The sequence below is a fragment of the Megalobrama amblycephala genome, linkage group LG2 (assembly GCF_018812025.1).
Source record: "Megalobrama amblycephala isolate DHTTF-2021 linkage group LG2, ASM1881202v1, whole genome shotgun sequence".
Lineage (NCBI taxonomy): Eukaryota > Metazoa > Chordata > Actinopteri > Cypriniformes > Xenocyprididae > Megalobrama > Megalobrama amblycephala.
In genome coordinates, this window is record NC_063045.1 from 52,890,368 (window position 1) to 52,905,335 (window position 14,968).

Here is a 14,968-nt window from a genome sequence, read left to right on the forward strand (position 1 = left end):
GCTCTGCTAATGAACTCTGGAATTAAATGGCTAATTAATTTGCGCTTTTAAGCAGTTTAAAGTTCTGAAACATACGTCTTTGGGGGGATCCCTATAATGATCTCAGCACTATAGAGACCATTAATACATGAATAATAAAAATCGAATATTTTTAGTTAAGAATAATTCTTTCATATATTGCAAATAATTTATGTCTCACAACCCTGCAGTTGTAAACAAAGCAAGTTGTTAAAAAACGATTAGCCGCTTTGTATCATGATTCCTGATGTTCCAACGTTACTCTCAACGGGAACATCAGTCACCAGACAACACACACTCCCTGCACTTCAACTGGGCTATACACAGCGAGAAGATCAGAGCGTATTTATTAGGGGAATAATAAAGTAAATTTATATTGACTTTGTCTGACAATGGACACATTAAAAGACCATTAGCTAAAGTGAGAGAAATCCATCCTTAACCCAGAGAGGGCTATGTTGATTGGCTTCGGCATTGCCATGATCAGCAGAGAGCAACAGACAGGTGTTAAATCACGGGATTCTAGTAGAAGTTTAAACTCGCTGAGACTTGGGAATTTTATATGTGATATTAAAAGATATATGAAACAATCTAGCATCTGTCAGAACAACATAATACTCATTATACAACAGTAAAAGTGATTGAGTGAAAGACCAAACCTGTCTTTCTTCTGTTGAACACAAAAGATATTTTGATGAAAGTCGGTAACCAAACAGTTGATGGACTTCCATTTATTTTTGTTCCATATGGAAGTCAATGGGGCTTATCATCTGTTTGGTCACCAACATTCTTCAAAATATCTTCTTTCAAATTAAAAAACGGACTATTATTCGTTACATTGGAATTTAAAATATGCATTATTTTACAATTACTAAAAATAAGTATAGGAAGGATTCAAAAACCAAGCAAAATCAAACCAAACCGTTGGCCAACATTTCAATTGGTTATCTGGGAACCAGAATAAAGCGTGCAAAACAAGTCATGCAGCGCGCAATAATGTCATGTAGGTCTAAACAGAGTGACAGCAGCACTTTTCTAGAGCAGTATATACATCTAGAACTTCCTCTGACAGATGAAATCAAAGCATCATACGCTTCTTGCAGCTGGAAAATGACTTTAATAGTCATCAAGAGGCAAAGAAAGGGAGGCTTTAAACCAACGTGTCCTGCAGGTTTAACTTTTCCTCTGAAGAGCATCATATCAGTGAACAGGGATCAGAACAGAGACGACAGATACTGTGAATGAGCCCAAACACAAAGCAGTGGGAAATCCCAGCATGCCTCTCCTGTGCGTTCCCACAACACTGTTTATCTAAGGCACCCCTGGAGACTCCAGGGATTAAATGCTATTCTTGTTTGTTCTTGTTCCTTCTACTCTGCTAGACATATGTTCTTTTAAACCTTGGAAACAAGTTACATTTTCTTAAAACAAAATAGTAACCCAACAAATTCATACTGTTGTCATAAGGGTAAATGAGGATAATTTTACATGATTAAAATGTATTTACTATTTTACAAACACACACACACACGTTTGTTTCACTATATTAGTGAGGACATTGCATAGACTTCCATTGATTTTATAGCAGGTAAATGATATTTTCTTTCGCCTAACCCAACCCCTAAACCTAAACCTAAAATGTGGAAAACACTAGGGCTGCATCAGAAATTGCATACTTCCCTATATAGTAGGTGAAAAACAGCATGTGACAAAAGAAGTATGTTCGAGTTCACAGTACTCATAAAGAGTAGGCAAAAAGTGCCCGCATCAAGGTTGCCAGCTTTTCACAAGAAAACCCACCCAATTGCTACTCAAGCCCAAAACAAAAAAAAATTCTGTAAAAATAGGGCACAATGTACTGTTAATTTAACAGATTTTATTTTACACAGGTGTTTTACCTTAAAATTTTGCACTTAATTGAGTTGTATTTTTGGGTTAACAGAAATGTCCGTAAGATTACTGGATAATGTCCAAGTAATGAACTGCCAGTACTTTTCCCGTTATTTATGTTTTACAGTTTAGCCCAATCGCGTTCCAGGGAGTAAAATCCACGTTTTTGGTGGGATTCCCCTAGTAAAATTCACATTCCAGGGCTAAATATCATGTTATTTGGGGACTTGGCAACATGACAACATGGTGGATGTACTACGTCCAAATTACATTCATACTATTTAGAACACACTTTTTAGCGATCAAGAATTACTTACTCAAGAGAGTATGTGATTTCAGAACGCAGCCTAGATTTAAGCTGCTAAATGTAACCAGTTAAACCTTTATCTCAGCTGCCTACAAACTGCCTGTAGTCCATTCATTAACTTGTCTGTTGTAGTTCACACAAAAAAATGGCAAGAGCTGGCTGAATCATCTGTCTCTATAGTACTTATGAATCTGTACCCTAACTGACACTCTTTAGTCTTATCTGTCAGAAATCAAGTTCACAGCCAGGAAAACGGATCAACATCTTTTATTTACAATAAAACAAATGCAAAACTCTTTCTTGCATATATATATTGCTCTTATATATCATTTTGCTTTTACTGCATTAGCCACTGCAAAGACAAAAAGTCTCTTGTTTGCATTTATTTTCATAATAAAAGTCTTATTTAATGCATAGAAAAACGGGAGGACACACACACTTCACATGCACACACCAAACATACCCACAGACACAACTTCAGAAATATTTAGACTCCCATCAATAATCAATTTTGGCAGAGCTAAATTATATAGTACTAAATTATTATATTAACTTAAATGTCATTTAAGGCCCAAACATGATGCACCCCAAGTGAAAATAAACTCATCATGAAGACGTTTAAGATGAAAATGCTGCCATTAAGAAAACCAGGACTAAATTAACTTACTCTGGTTAACAGAAGCTCATAAGCTCGTAAAGAAACAAAGGAGAGAAAGATAAACACCCTATTTCATTAACTGCAAACTACAGCTAAAGCTCTGCTAAACAGTTCACTCAAGCAAATTCAAGGCAAAATATGTCATGAAGCAGTCACTCTAACCCACTCTTACACCCCCCACATTTTGTCTGACACACCCAGTTCAGGTCTCTACTAATGAGCTGATGACCTGAATCGGGTGTATTTTATTAGGGAGACATACAAAATGTGCAGTGTTGTGGGTGCCAGGACCAGGGTTGAGAACCACTGCTCTAACCATACAAAATAAACACACATTAAATAAAGATTCTCATTCCTTTCCACAATATATTACTTCATTTTCTTTGAGTGGTTGTTGATAGAGTCATGAGATCTAAATAAATACATGTGCCACACAGCTGCAGAAAAAATACTGTAAAACACATGGACACCAGCGGTGATGAACTGGCCAAAGTGAGTTAGTACTAGGGTAGATGAGAGGTAAACAGAGGCGTTTTTCAGTGCATGTGAGCAGCAGATCAAATCTATGCGGCGCTTTCGGATGGTTGGCTGTCACCATTGCTGTCTTTAAGGACAGTTCTTCCAGTTTGTGTAGCGTCTTTCTCTGGTTCAGTGTTGTCTTCATCGTGTTGCACTGAGTGCGGTCTGTAGAGAGGGGGGCTGGAGGAAAAAAAGACACACAAGGTTACAGCCACACACTCAGTGCAGACCTTATTCTTGCGAGAGGTCAGATGTGCTCAATGCCATGCACAGATCGATAGCTGGACAAAGGTCATGAGTGAATGTCCCTGACTGGTCACAAACGCACATCTACAGTAGTTCCCAAAATGTCACTCTTTTTGTGATAATGTCCTGCTGAATTATCAGTTTAACTCTTGCAGTATCTCTAAATCTTTGTGTACTTTAATTGTGGCTTGCTACATTTTCCTGGAACATCTTTTGTTGGTTCTGGAACAAAAATCCTGTCAAACCAACAAAAAGTCCTAACCATATCCCTTGACTTATCCTTTCCTATTAAGTACCCAAGATATCCCTAACCATTACCCCTATTTTTTTTTTTTTTTTGCCTTTATTATGACAGGACAGGAAGTTGACAGGAAGTGAAGTTGGAGAAAGAGAGAGGGGGACGGGATTGGGAAAGGTCTGCAAGCCGGGACTCGAACTTGGGACGCCTGAAGTGCAACTGTGCTATATGTCGGCACGTGCTGCCCACGAGGCTATCGGCTACCCCTAAAATTAAAATGTTGATAAGGATATGGTTCATAAGGTTCTGCAAGTTCTAAAATCATCCCCAAGCCTAACCTACTGCAAAGTTCTGATTGATAGAATGTTGTTCCAGAACCAACGAGGAACATGTCCTACTTGGCGAAATCAAGGTAAGCATTCGAGTGTTAGTACTCTACTGTATGGGCACACTTTGAATCAGGCTGTGACATTGTTATAACCTAAAAACCATGCTTAAGCTTCAATGTCAGGGCATGCTTTTCCATCCAGTGGCACAAAGGAGGTCATTAGATTTCATTTCTTGACTGAGGTTATTAAAATCTGAACACTGTTTAGAGTTTAACACACAGCAGAACACATCATGCGTTTGGAGAGAAACTTCTTGAGATCATCAATCCTTAGTCTGTCCCATCCAAAGTCACCTGATAATGATCCTTATTCACTGTCAGGCTTGTAAATATACTTCATTACAAGGCTGTCCACCTTCTTCTTCTGTTTCTTAATTTCTTTTTTGCTGGGGGGCCGTTCTTCATCACTTTCCAGACCCCCATCGGAGGTTTTCTTACCCGGGGTCCTCTTCACGCTGTTCGAGCTGCGATACGAAACGGTTGATGCAGAGCTTGAAGATGATGATGATGATGATTCAGACTCAGATTCTGATTTGGACGATCCAGATTCTTTCTTCCTTGAGCTTCTGGATCCTCTCTTTTCTTTCTGTCTGGAACGCCGCCGAGTGTGACCCTCATTGGAGGAGCTGTCGGACTCAGAGCGCCTGCTCTTCTTCTTGTTCTTTTTCTTGCTGCTCTTGGAGCTGAAGGAACTTAACGAGCTTCCAGAACGTCCAGAATCTACAGCGGAACCTGAAGCGGAGCGTCTCAAACTGGACCCTCTGTGGCCCAGACCTTCATCGTCCTTGTCTTGCAGCAAACTCTTGATGCTCTTCCGGTCTTCTTCCTCTCCTGCACCACCACCTTTCTCCTCTTCATCTTCATCTGAGTCTTCTAAGCTACGGCGTTTGAATTTGATTGGCTTGAAGCTCAGGACTTCATTGATGGCTTTTTCTAGCTCGGGGTCCAGGTAGTTGCGGTGGCTCACAGGTTTAACGTCAGAGGCATCCAGTGGGTTCTCGGAGGAGCGTAGTTGGGCAGGAGTAGACAGACTACGGCCCACTGAGCGTGGACTGTATGCAGCCACACTCACAGAATCAACATCATCATCTTCATCAACATCATCATTATTCAAACGAACTCCGAACTCACTAAGTCGGGTGCTGTGGGCCAGGGAGATTCGAGAGCCGACGCTGGTGCTCCCAGGACTCCGACTTCTAGATCGTTGCCTCAGATTGGTACTCGTTGACCCGTAATCACTGCGGCTGTCATCTATCCAAGAAGTACTACGTCTTAAGCTGAAGCCGCTCACACCAGACCGAGCATCATCATCTTGGTCCATCCCACGGCGGGTGGAAGCTCGACTGGGAGCCACTGAGGACACCGTGGACTCCTTGTCAAATTCTGGACTGCTCTTGGTCCAGCGACGGTCTAGGCCTTTCCTGGCCCTGCTGGCAGCCTCTGAGTAAGCCTGGGAGATCACTGAACCCCGGTCATCCAGGTCATCACCAGTCTGAGGCCTGTCGGCGGATTTGCTTTTAGCTTTGCGTAACGACAATCGGTCAGGCATATCCGGTTGCTCCCGAAGTGCACTGAAGAGGGAATTCTCATCCCCTGCACCTCCGTTCCAATCCTTTTGATGGGAGCGTTTCCTGTAGCTGAGCGAGCTCATCACAGACACTGGACGGCTCTCATCTGAGTCTTTTCTTACTTCCTCCTTCCCCTCTTTTCCCTCTTTACCTTCTTTTATATCTTTCACATCAGCATTAGCGGCATTGGGGTGTCTGAGACGGACAGAAAACACATTAAAAGCGGCAGAAATGCAGATGATCAATGAATGAAACAGGATGATACCCGTGACAGAGATAAACATGAATTCAAAGAACGAAAGAGATTTGAGAGGTAATTTAGGAGCATATTTTACACCAACCCCAGGAATAAACTTAAAAGGATTAAACTCCTAATGGCAGTTATGTAACAGCTCCATACTAATACTACTGAGGAAAAGAACAGTAACAGCAGTTCCTGGTGAGACAGTCATGAATCCAACACCATCAAATGCTGTCTTGAGCTTATTAGTACTTCTCACAGATGGAGAGGACATATGCAAGTCTTGGCTTGTTCTCTGGTAAACCACATCAGTAGTGTCCCCAATGTTCTTATCCTGTAAATTTAGCTACAAAAGCCGTCTATACTCTATGAACGATTGTTCAATCAGCTCTACACAGAAAACTTTGAGGCCGGGATCATTCTGGTCAAAAAAGAATAGGGGCAGTCATGGCCTAATGGTTAGAGAGTCAGACTGGTAACCTGAAGGTTGTGGGTTCAAGTCTCAAGACCAGCAGGAAATCACTGTGATGCCCTTGAGCACGGCACCTAACCCCCAATCGCTCCCCAGGCGCTACAGCAAAATGGCTGCCTACTGCTCTGGACTAAATATTCTAGGTCATGAAAACTGCATTAAAGTTTAGATGAAATATTGTTCACTCCTGACTGAAGTTATGAAATATGTTATAATATTTATATCATAAAACAAGTCTTAAAGGCCACACGAATGGTTTGACGAATGGTTCTTTTCTGTGTTGACAGTTCCTGTATTTTGTATAACTTGACAGGGGTTCACTAGCACTCTTTTTAGCACTCTAAAATTCACAAAACTTGGGGTAGTTGTGGCCTAATGGTTAGAGAGTGAGAAGGTTGCGGGTTCGATTCTGGCAGGAAATGATTGAGGTGCCCTTGAGCAAGGCACCTAACCCCCAATCGCTCCCTGGGCGCCACAGCAAAATGGCTGCCCACTGCTCCGGATGTTTGTGTCCACGGTTTGCAGTGTGTGTGTGTGTTCACTCTCAGCCCCTAATGCTTGTGCACTAACTTGGATGGGTTAAATACAGAGGACAAATTCCAAGTATGGGTTACCATACTTGGCCTTCACATGTGACTTTCACTTTTTTAAAACTAATTTAAGGCTTTTAAATGATGAACTCATAAAATTTTTTTTTTAAAAAGTCTAAACTAAAGGGGTTCCATACTGACCTAGTGGTCTTCTGTGTGCCCTCATCAGAGAGTGTCTTAGTGGATCCTTTGCTTTTGGAGAGCAATGACTTCACCCCATCCACGCGGTCCTCCACCTCAGAGTCCATATCTGATTCATCTCCACTGCCAACAAGAAAAGCTCAATCAGATATAGCAGCTGACATAAAGGTCATTTCGGCTGGTCAAGACAAGAAGGTTATGATACTTCAGTTAGTTGTTAGTGCCACAACAAGTGGTTTCAATAAAATAAATCTGGGAGAAGAGGATTTCAATCCATCCCACAATAACTGCCTCTATTTTGGAAGATGGGAGAGACAGAGAAACCATTCACATCGTACTTTGAATTCAGATCTCTTACTGCGTTCTCTCTGTGGATTTCTGTGAACGCAGTGTCGCATGTCATATCACTACCATGAGCCTTTGCAGTTAATATTACTGTTTATATCAGGCTCTACTTTTAAGAATAAACACAAAAGCTTATACGAGCATAAATTGCACAAACACACAATCAGGGATGCCATGAGTGCAGTGGATTTAGGCTGCAGCTGTTTGTGGAGAATTTCAACTTACTGTCACACACAATTTAAAGCTTAAGCACACACACAGCTCACATTCTGATGCTAATCGACTGTGACAATCTGCTTCTATTGGTTGCATATCGCAGTTCCACCCAATTACAGCAAATCAACCAAATGCAGTGGATTCCCTCCTTCCAGAATCCAAGCAGTTACACTTGCACAGAAACACACATAAACACACCACAATGTGCTAAACACAGTTAAGTAGCAAGATGCACTAGGAATTCATAGAGCACCTGGGAAACTTTATGCTGAATCATAATTCGCTCTGGAAGTGGAAACTTACTGCATTCACTTAGATTTTCAAAAACACGCAGAATGAAAACTCAACGGGTTCAGTGGGATTCATTTAACAATAGTTTCTTTGTGTTTTTCAGTATATATAGAAGTCTAATGTACAGGATTCCAACGTCTTTTGACAAATTACCAATTTCCCTGACATTTTAATGCCATTTCCATGATATCCCAATTGGATAATTATTTTTAAAATATTTTATAAAGATACTACTCACAAAGAGCAATTTCTAGCTGATTAAATATTTCATAGCTGAACCTAAGCAGAAAAAAATCCTATGCACTATATACAATAATTCAATTTCTAGAAATTCTAAATACATTTTAAGATGAAAAGATGGCTGGTGTTATGGGTCAAATTAGATTAGCAATAATGATAGTGTTAAACATGTACAGCACATGCTCATGAAGACAGGAAAATTATGCTGTATTATCAAATGACTTATTGGACTAATGACTCAATTTCAGATGAAAATAATTCTTTCTATGTAAGACTTCATATGAATCACAGATTAATACAACAACATTTTCACATGCTCTTAAAATGAATATAATTACAAACTCAAACCAACAATAGATGAGAAACAAAGACCATTTAGTATCCTCACGTTTTGTTCTTTCTTTTCTGATACTTTGTCACCATGTCTTGTAAACTGCCAAAAAGAAAAATTAAAGAAAGAGGAGAAAAGGGAAAATGAAAAGGAGAAAAGGGAAAATGAGTAAATAGTCAATCAAAAAATTGGAGACAGGAAACCAAAGAATAAAAAGAAAAGCAAAAGAACTGAAAAAGTGCATGTCAACGTGCAGTGGTCATCCAGATCAGCTTCAGAGAAATGTTGCCAAGGGAACAGCGATACTGACAGGAGAATAATCCTCATACCTGTTGATGATGTCGTCATCATCATCCGTCTCCATTTCATCTTCCATAGCAGCCTGCAGGTCACCAATCCGCTTAAAGGCCAACTTCAGATCTGCTTGTAAGCTCTGATTGGCTGCTTCCAGACTTTCAATATCCATTTCCTGTTAAAGGTCCAACCAATCAAAGTTATGAAAAATTACCACGGTTTTATAGAAACCATTTTATAGTTTCATAAAAGGCGGCATTGTGGCAGATTCTCTTAATGATAGTCACTATAGTGATACTAAGGCATTCTCCATCCAGCAGGGAAGCTCTGAAACTCACAAGCTCATGTTTTTTGCGGCTGGCTTCTGTTTCCTTCTTAGACAGTTCAGTCATCTCCTCCTTTATGTCCCGGATCTGCCGCTGCATGCGCTTGTTCTGGTCCTTCTCCCGGTTTTCGCTGACAACACGCTGGTCTCGTTCCTCAGTCATCTTCTCCAGGTTCTCCTTCAGCCGTGTTACTAGAGACTAGAGGACGAATAGAAGCCAAAGATAAGAGCTCATAAAAAGAAATGTACTGTAAATTAATTGATTGCGTTGTTAATTTGCATGTGCAGTGGACGTTGTTTTAGCACCCAATTCACTAAAAGAATTAGGCATGGAATAATTTGTTGTGCTCTGTTATGAGTGAAAACTAAAACTATACTGAAATTAAATAAAAACATTAAAACACTAAAAGGAAATTTACAACTAAAATGCAGAAACTATAGCCCTGGTTCAGTGTCTTGCTATGAATGAAGTGAATTTGTCAAACCGTACACATGACTCACCTCCAGACGTTTGGTCTGGGTCCTCTCATATTCTAGTTTGGTCTCCAGTTCACGGATTTTGGCTTCCTGGCGGCTGACCAGCGATTTCTCCACCATAGACTGCTCCTGAAATTCAAGCTGTGACTGCAGGGAGTGAAGCTGCCGAAAAGAATAAAAACACACACTGAGGTCACGTTTAAGACCACATGCGACTGACCCACCACAGTTCTCTCACTGCATCGGGCCCCTAATCATCTATAAATCCACTATATACTAAAGGAAATAGTAAATAAGGGAATACGGGTCAATTTCAGGCGCAACAACTGAATTTGCCAAAAAATGAAGAGAGCATCTGTGTATTTGGGGAATTTTTTTGATACCTTGTCCTGGATCTCTTGTTTTTCCTTCATGGCCTCCTCCACCTGGGTCTGCAGGTCACTGATCTGTGCCAGATCTCTTGTAGACTGTGTAACACAAAGGGCTAATTTTAACTCTTAATCTGTGATAAATGTTTTATAGGCCGATATGTTGAAATATCTACGTCTCTTACGTTCTCCAAGGCTGCATTTATTTGATCAAAAATACTGTAAAAACAGTAATATTGTAAATTATTACTACATTTTAAAATAACAAATTTCTGTATTTATTGTAATATATTCCTGTGATTTTCAGCATCATTACTCCAGTCTTCAGTCACATGATTCTTCAGAAATCATTCTAATATGCTGATTTGAAGCTCAAGAAACATTTCTGATTATTATTAATTTTCATAATAGATTTTTTTTTCATTCTTTGATGATAGAAAGTTCAAAAGAACAGCACTGATTTGAAAAATAGAAATATTTTTGTACCATTACAAATGTCTTTACTGTCACTTTTGATCAACTTAATGCATCCCTGCTGAATAAAAATATTACATATACATATGGAATACAGGATGTGAGGTCACCTGAGCCACTGCAGCTTTGTGTTTCTTCATGAGTTCGTTCATGTCCTCCTGATCCTCCTCAAAGCGAGACTGCAGGTCATTCTTCTCTCTCTGCAAACGACTTATCTGCTCTTCCAACTGAGGCAGACAGAACAGACAGGGGTGGATAAGTACCTTTAATAGTTTGATTCACAGTTTTTCAAGGATGAGAAAACACAACCTGTCAATGTTGGAAATTGTCTGAATTGACAGCTTCCACCATGTGACAGATAAATAAACACCGCACAAAGTACAGGAGAGTCTGATTGGACACACAGCTTTTGACATCAACAACAAATTATGTTTTTTCAGCCCTTTTAAAAATTACCAAACCTATTTATCTAGCTATATCTAACAGACCCTTTCAGACCAAAACAATCTTTTTGACCAAAAAAACATTACTTTTAATAACAGAATGCTTGCCGAAATACAGCCACAGCAGCACTGTGACGTTTTAACAACTATGCTTCTGCCATTTTAGAGTAAGAATGAGAGTGGGACTAAAACACTGTCATTACACACACACAGTAATTGCATATTTCTGGTTAAGAAAGTGACGAGGAGATTATACCCTTAAACTTTCCTATTTGACATCATCTGCTCTTCCTCCTGAAAAATAAATCAAATGTACACCCCAAGCCCCAACTGAACCATTTAATTCCGAGTAACATGTTTTGGGGTTCTTGAAAGAGCCTGTAGCATGATTAGGGAGGAAGTGAGTGCGCTCAAATGCAGAAAGATTCAGAAAGAGTAATCAGAGAAGAGTAAAGCTGCACTGATTTTCATTTCATCTCCACCATTTATTCTGTCCTCAGCGAGGTGAAATGTGAAGTGACAAAATCACAGCCAATCAGAACATATTTGATGTTTAAAATTCCATGTGGAGCAGGATTTGGACCAATAAGATTTTACTGTGGGCGGGGCCAGATAGAAAGACTGCAGGAATAAAAACCAAGCAACTGTAGAAATGTCTTGTCACAGTCACAGTCTGTTAGGACAGATTAACATTAACAACACTTTATCACGTTGTGCTTGATTAGGACACCATAATTCTTTATTCAGAGGTTTAAAGTTTATTCCACTGGAATACATTGTTTCTAAATGGTTTTTCCATCAGCCTGAGCAGGAAAATGGCTACATGCTCTTTATTTGTCTCTACCCAGCAGTTTGAATGAATCATGACACATTTATTCTGCTCTATTCAATTCAAAAGATGACATATTGCTCAAAACAAACATATTGCCTGACAAAAGCTCTAACAGATCTGGTGGACAAAATTTTAGTTTTCTAATGTAGGAAAATGGCACAATATCTCCCCTATAAATTTCTAAAAGAATCGGTGATGAATTTGTGGTTTATAATGACTAACCAATCAATTTCATGCAGTTAAAGGGGCTATATGTAAGAATTGTCTGTCATGATCACAAGTTGGAGTGCCCTAGTTAGCCACTAGAGGGCACTCTAACCCGGACTATTGCCTCACCACTTTTGAACTTCATTTCCCATAACCCACTTCCCGGACTCATTATCATTTCATTGCACCCAGCTGTCTTGAGTCATGTTATTAGTGTCTGTCTATTTATACTGAGTTTGTTTCTGCTTTTGTTATTGAGGTTTCTGTCACGGAGGACACAGAAGGTAAGATCCAAATGCAGCTTTAATAGAACTGACAGAACTGAACTCACAGAACTGTCCACACAAAACAAGAAAAACAAACAGTGAAGCCAGTGACCATAAATGAAACCTCGATAACAAAAGCAGAAACAAACTCAGTATAAATAGACAGACACTAATAACATAACTCAAGACAGCTGGGTGCAATGAAGTGATAATGAGTCCGGGAAGTGGGTTATGGGAAATGAAGTCCAAAAGTGGTGAGGCAATAGTCCGGGTTGGAGTGCCCTCTAGTGGCTAACTAGGGCACTCCAACTTGTGATCATGACATTGTCAGGTATTAATTGCTTTTTGTATTGCCAATGTGTGAACATCTTGTAATGAAACTTAAAAAACAAGACCTTCCCTGACTTCCAAGGTTGTCTGTGAAGGACTCGGGCCATATTCGCTGGGAAAATCCAAAGGATGTGACGTTTACGTGTACCTGAGAGTCTCTCTTCCGTTCAATGACACATTAAATTACATTTTTGTTGTGTGTTTATTATGTTATTGAGAGGAAAGCGTGCAGCACGTATTTACTTAATTGACCGTTTGCAAAAACCCGCCCCCTTTAGTTACTGTTGCTGCGTCCGACATGCTATGCCGCTCTGACGCCACACGTCATGTTCTCATTCAGTGAAAAATACATTGTGGAGAAAAGAGGACACTGACAACACTTCGACAGACAAGACAGAGCATGTTACTTGTCATATGAAACAAAAAGGTTTAAAGAAATGTAAAGAAATGTAAACAATAAATACCATTTTGTGGCTCTTTAATGTGTTACGACGGATCGCTGTAGCGCTTCAGTTCAAGCAGCTCGTGAACCGATCATTTGTTCCAACTAGTTAATTTATAGCATCAAATAAACATGAATATCAGAAGGAATGTTGTTTCAACCACGGAAAGACATCAGTAAGTTCTAGTCCACTGAAATTAATCTAACTCCCCTGACTGCTTCGTCAGACAAAACGACAGATTCTGCATTATGACTGGTTGGATCGCCTGTCAATCAAACTAGCGGCGATTATCTAAACATCGCTCTCAGCATCGTGTACGCATATGGCTGTCCGTTACCAGTATATTGCTGCAAAGGTATTTCCAACTTCTTTTTATTTCTAAGCAAAGAACTCAGTATATCGGGCTTGAATCACGTTTAGTCACTTGTACGTTAAATGTACGCGAGAGCGCGCATTAGCAATAAGTTGCTGGCTGCAGTTCACTTAATTGCCACTGGTGTCGCTAAAAACAAGCGTTTCTGAATTCTACATATAGCCCTTTTAACTTCTCAATAACCGGAGGAACTAAATGAAACTTGTGAAACATCTGAAAATACTTATACAACTAAATGACAAAACCAAGAACAAACAGTAAACAATCATGCAGTAAATAAACAGGTCAAACAATAAATCCTTACTGTACGAATAAACAAACTGTATGATTGCACAAACGGATGATTAAATGATGAAATCTTGTTCTGTTTATGAACAATGAACTGGTTTCAGATAAAACAGAATTCAACTCACAGACATCTTGGCTTTGGTGATGTCGTCCATCTGGATATGAAGGTCTTCAATTTCCAGTTCCATGGACTTGCGTGCTTTAACTGAGGCTGCGCAGGCAAACTCGGACTCCTCCAACTAAACCAGATACAACATACACACTCATACGCTCACATGAAGAAATTAGCCCTATTCGATCTATCAATCCAGTGAAGGATATACATTGTAATTTCTACAGCTCTGATTGCGATTCTACCTTATTTTTGAGTGCGGCGATCTCTCTCTTACTGGGCACGTTAGTCTTCAGGTGGTCCAGCATAATCTGAGCATCAGCAAGAAGAACTTTTGTGCGCTTCAGGTCCTTCCTGAGACGTTTCTCTGTCTCTACATCCTTCTGGCCAACCTGTTATATGGTGTAATACTGTGTTATGCATTGTTGAGTGTAGGGTTGCATGCTGTCTGCAATATTAGTGTTGTGTTGTGTTCGTACCTGTTCCTGTGCCGTCATCAGTTTGGACTCCAGGTCTCTCTTTTCTCTCAGAACTCTCTGTTTATCATCATATTCCTCCTCTAACTGTACTTCCATCTGCTTCAGCTACACGCACATTGCAAAAGAGCCATTAGGAAACATGGAGGTCTCAAATTGAGTTGATTAGAGTGTTCAGATCCTGTCTATTCACCTTCTTACTGCAGGACAGTCTGATCTCCTCCACCTCCTCATCTTTACTGTCAAGCTCTTTAGAGTGTGTTTGTTTCAATCTCTCCATCTCCATTTCCAAACGGAGTTTAGCCTAAATCACAATCACGCACATGCACGCACACACACACACACACATACTAGAGATTAGAGATTTGTGTGTGCCAAACTGTCAATATAATAAAATATAATATATACATAATATTTAATAATATATACGCATATATCATGTAACAAAATTTTATGTTCAATGCGATTAATCGATTTGATAGCACTAATACTATTATATTATTTATTAATATCTTAAATTAGCTTTTTTGTTTTTTTTAATATTTCTATTTTACTTTTTTT

The 14,968-nt window shown here is 39.7% G+C and overlaps 1 protein-coding gene across 6 annotated transcripts in view; it reads right to left on the reverse strand.

The window, feature by feature from the left end:
* Positions 1 to 2,466: 2,466 nt before the first annotated feature.
* Positions 2,467 to 14,968, reverse strand: part of myo18aa (myosin XVIIIAa) — a 60,535-nt gene continuing 48,033 nt past the window's right edge. For 3 of the 6 annotated variants that reach the window (XM_048180867.1, XM_048180864.1, XM_048180863.1), the window contains 13 exons: positions 14,601 to 14,711; positions 14,411 to 14,515; positions 14,177 to 14,323; positions 13,945 to 14,058; positions 10,748 to 10,864; positions 10,179 to 10,262; positions 9,820 to 9,957; positions 9,332 to 9,517; positions 9,029 to 9,168; positions 8,757 to 8,801; positions 7,277 to 7,399; positions 4,559 to 6,027; positions 3,438 to 3,572 (listed from right to left, as the gene is read on the reverse strand). In XM_048180867.1, coding sequence (XP_048036824.1) covers positions 4,572 to 6,027; positions 7,277 to 7,399; positions 8,757 to 8,801; positions 9,029 to 9,168; positions 9,332 to 9,517; positions 9,820 to 9,957; positions 10,179 to 10,262; positions 10,748 to 10,864; positions 13,945 to 14,058; positions 14,177 to 14,323; positions 14,411 to 14,515; positions 14,601 to 14,711 — 2,766 coding nt within the window. In that variant the 3' untranslated portion in view covers positions 3,438 to 3,572; positions 4,559 to 4,571. Of the gene's footprint in view, positions 3,573 to 4,558; positions 6,028 to 7,276; positions 7,400 to 8,756; positions 8,802 to 9,028; positions 9,169 to 9,331; positions 9,518 to 9,819; positions 9,958 to 10,178; positions 10,263 to 10,747; positions 10,865 to 13,944; positions 14,059 to 14,176; positions 14,324 to 14,410; positions 14,516 to 14,600; positions 14,712 to 14,968 lie in introns of all 6 variants that reach the window. The other 3 variants (XM_048180868.1, XM_048180865.1, XM_048180869.1) reach the window with 3 other exon arrangements.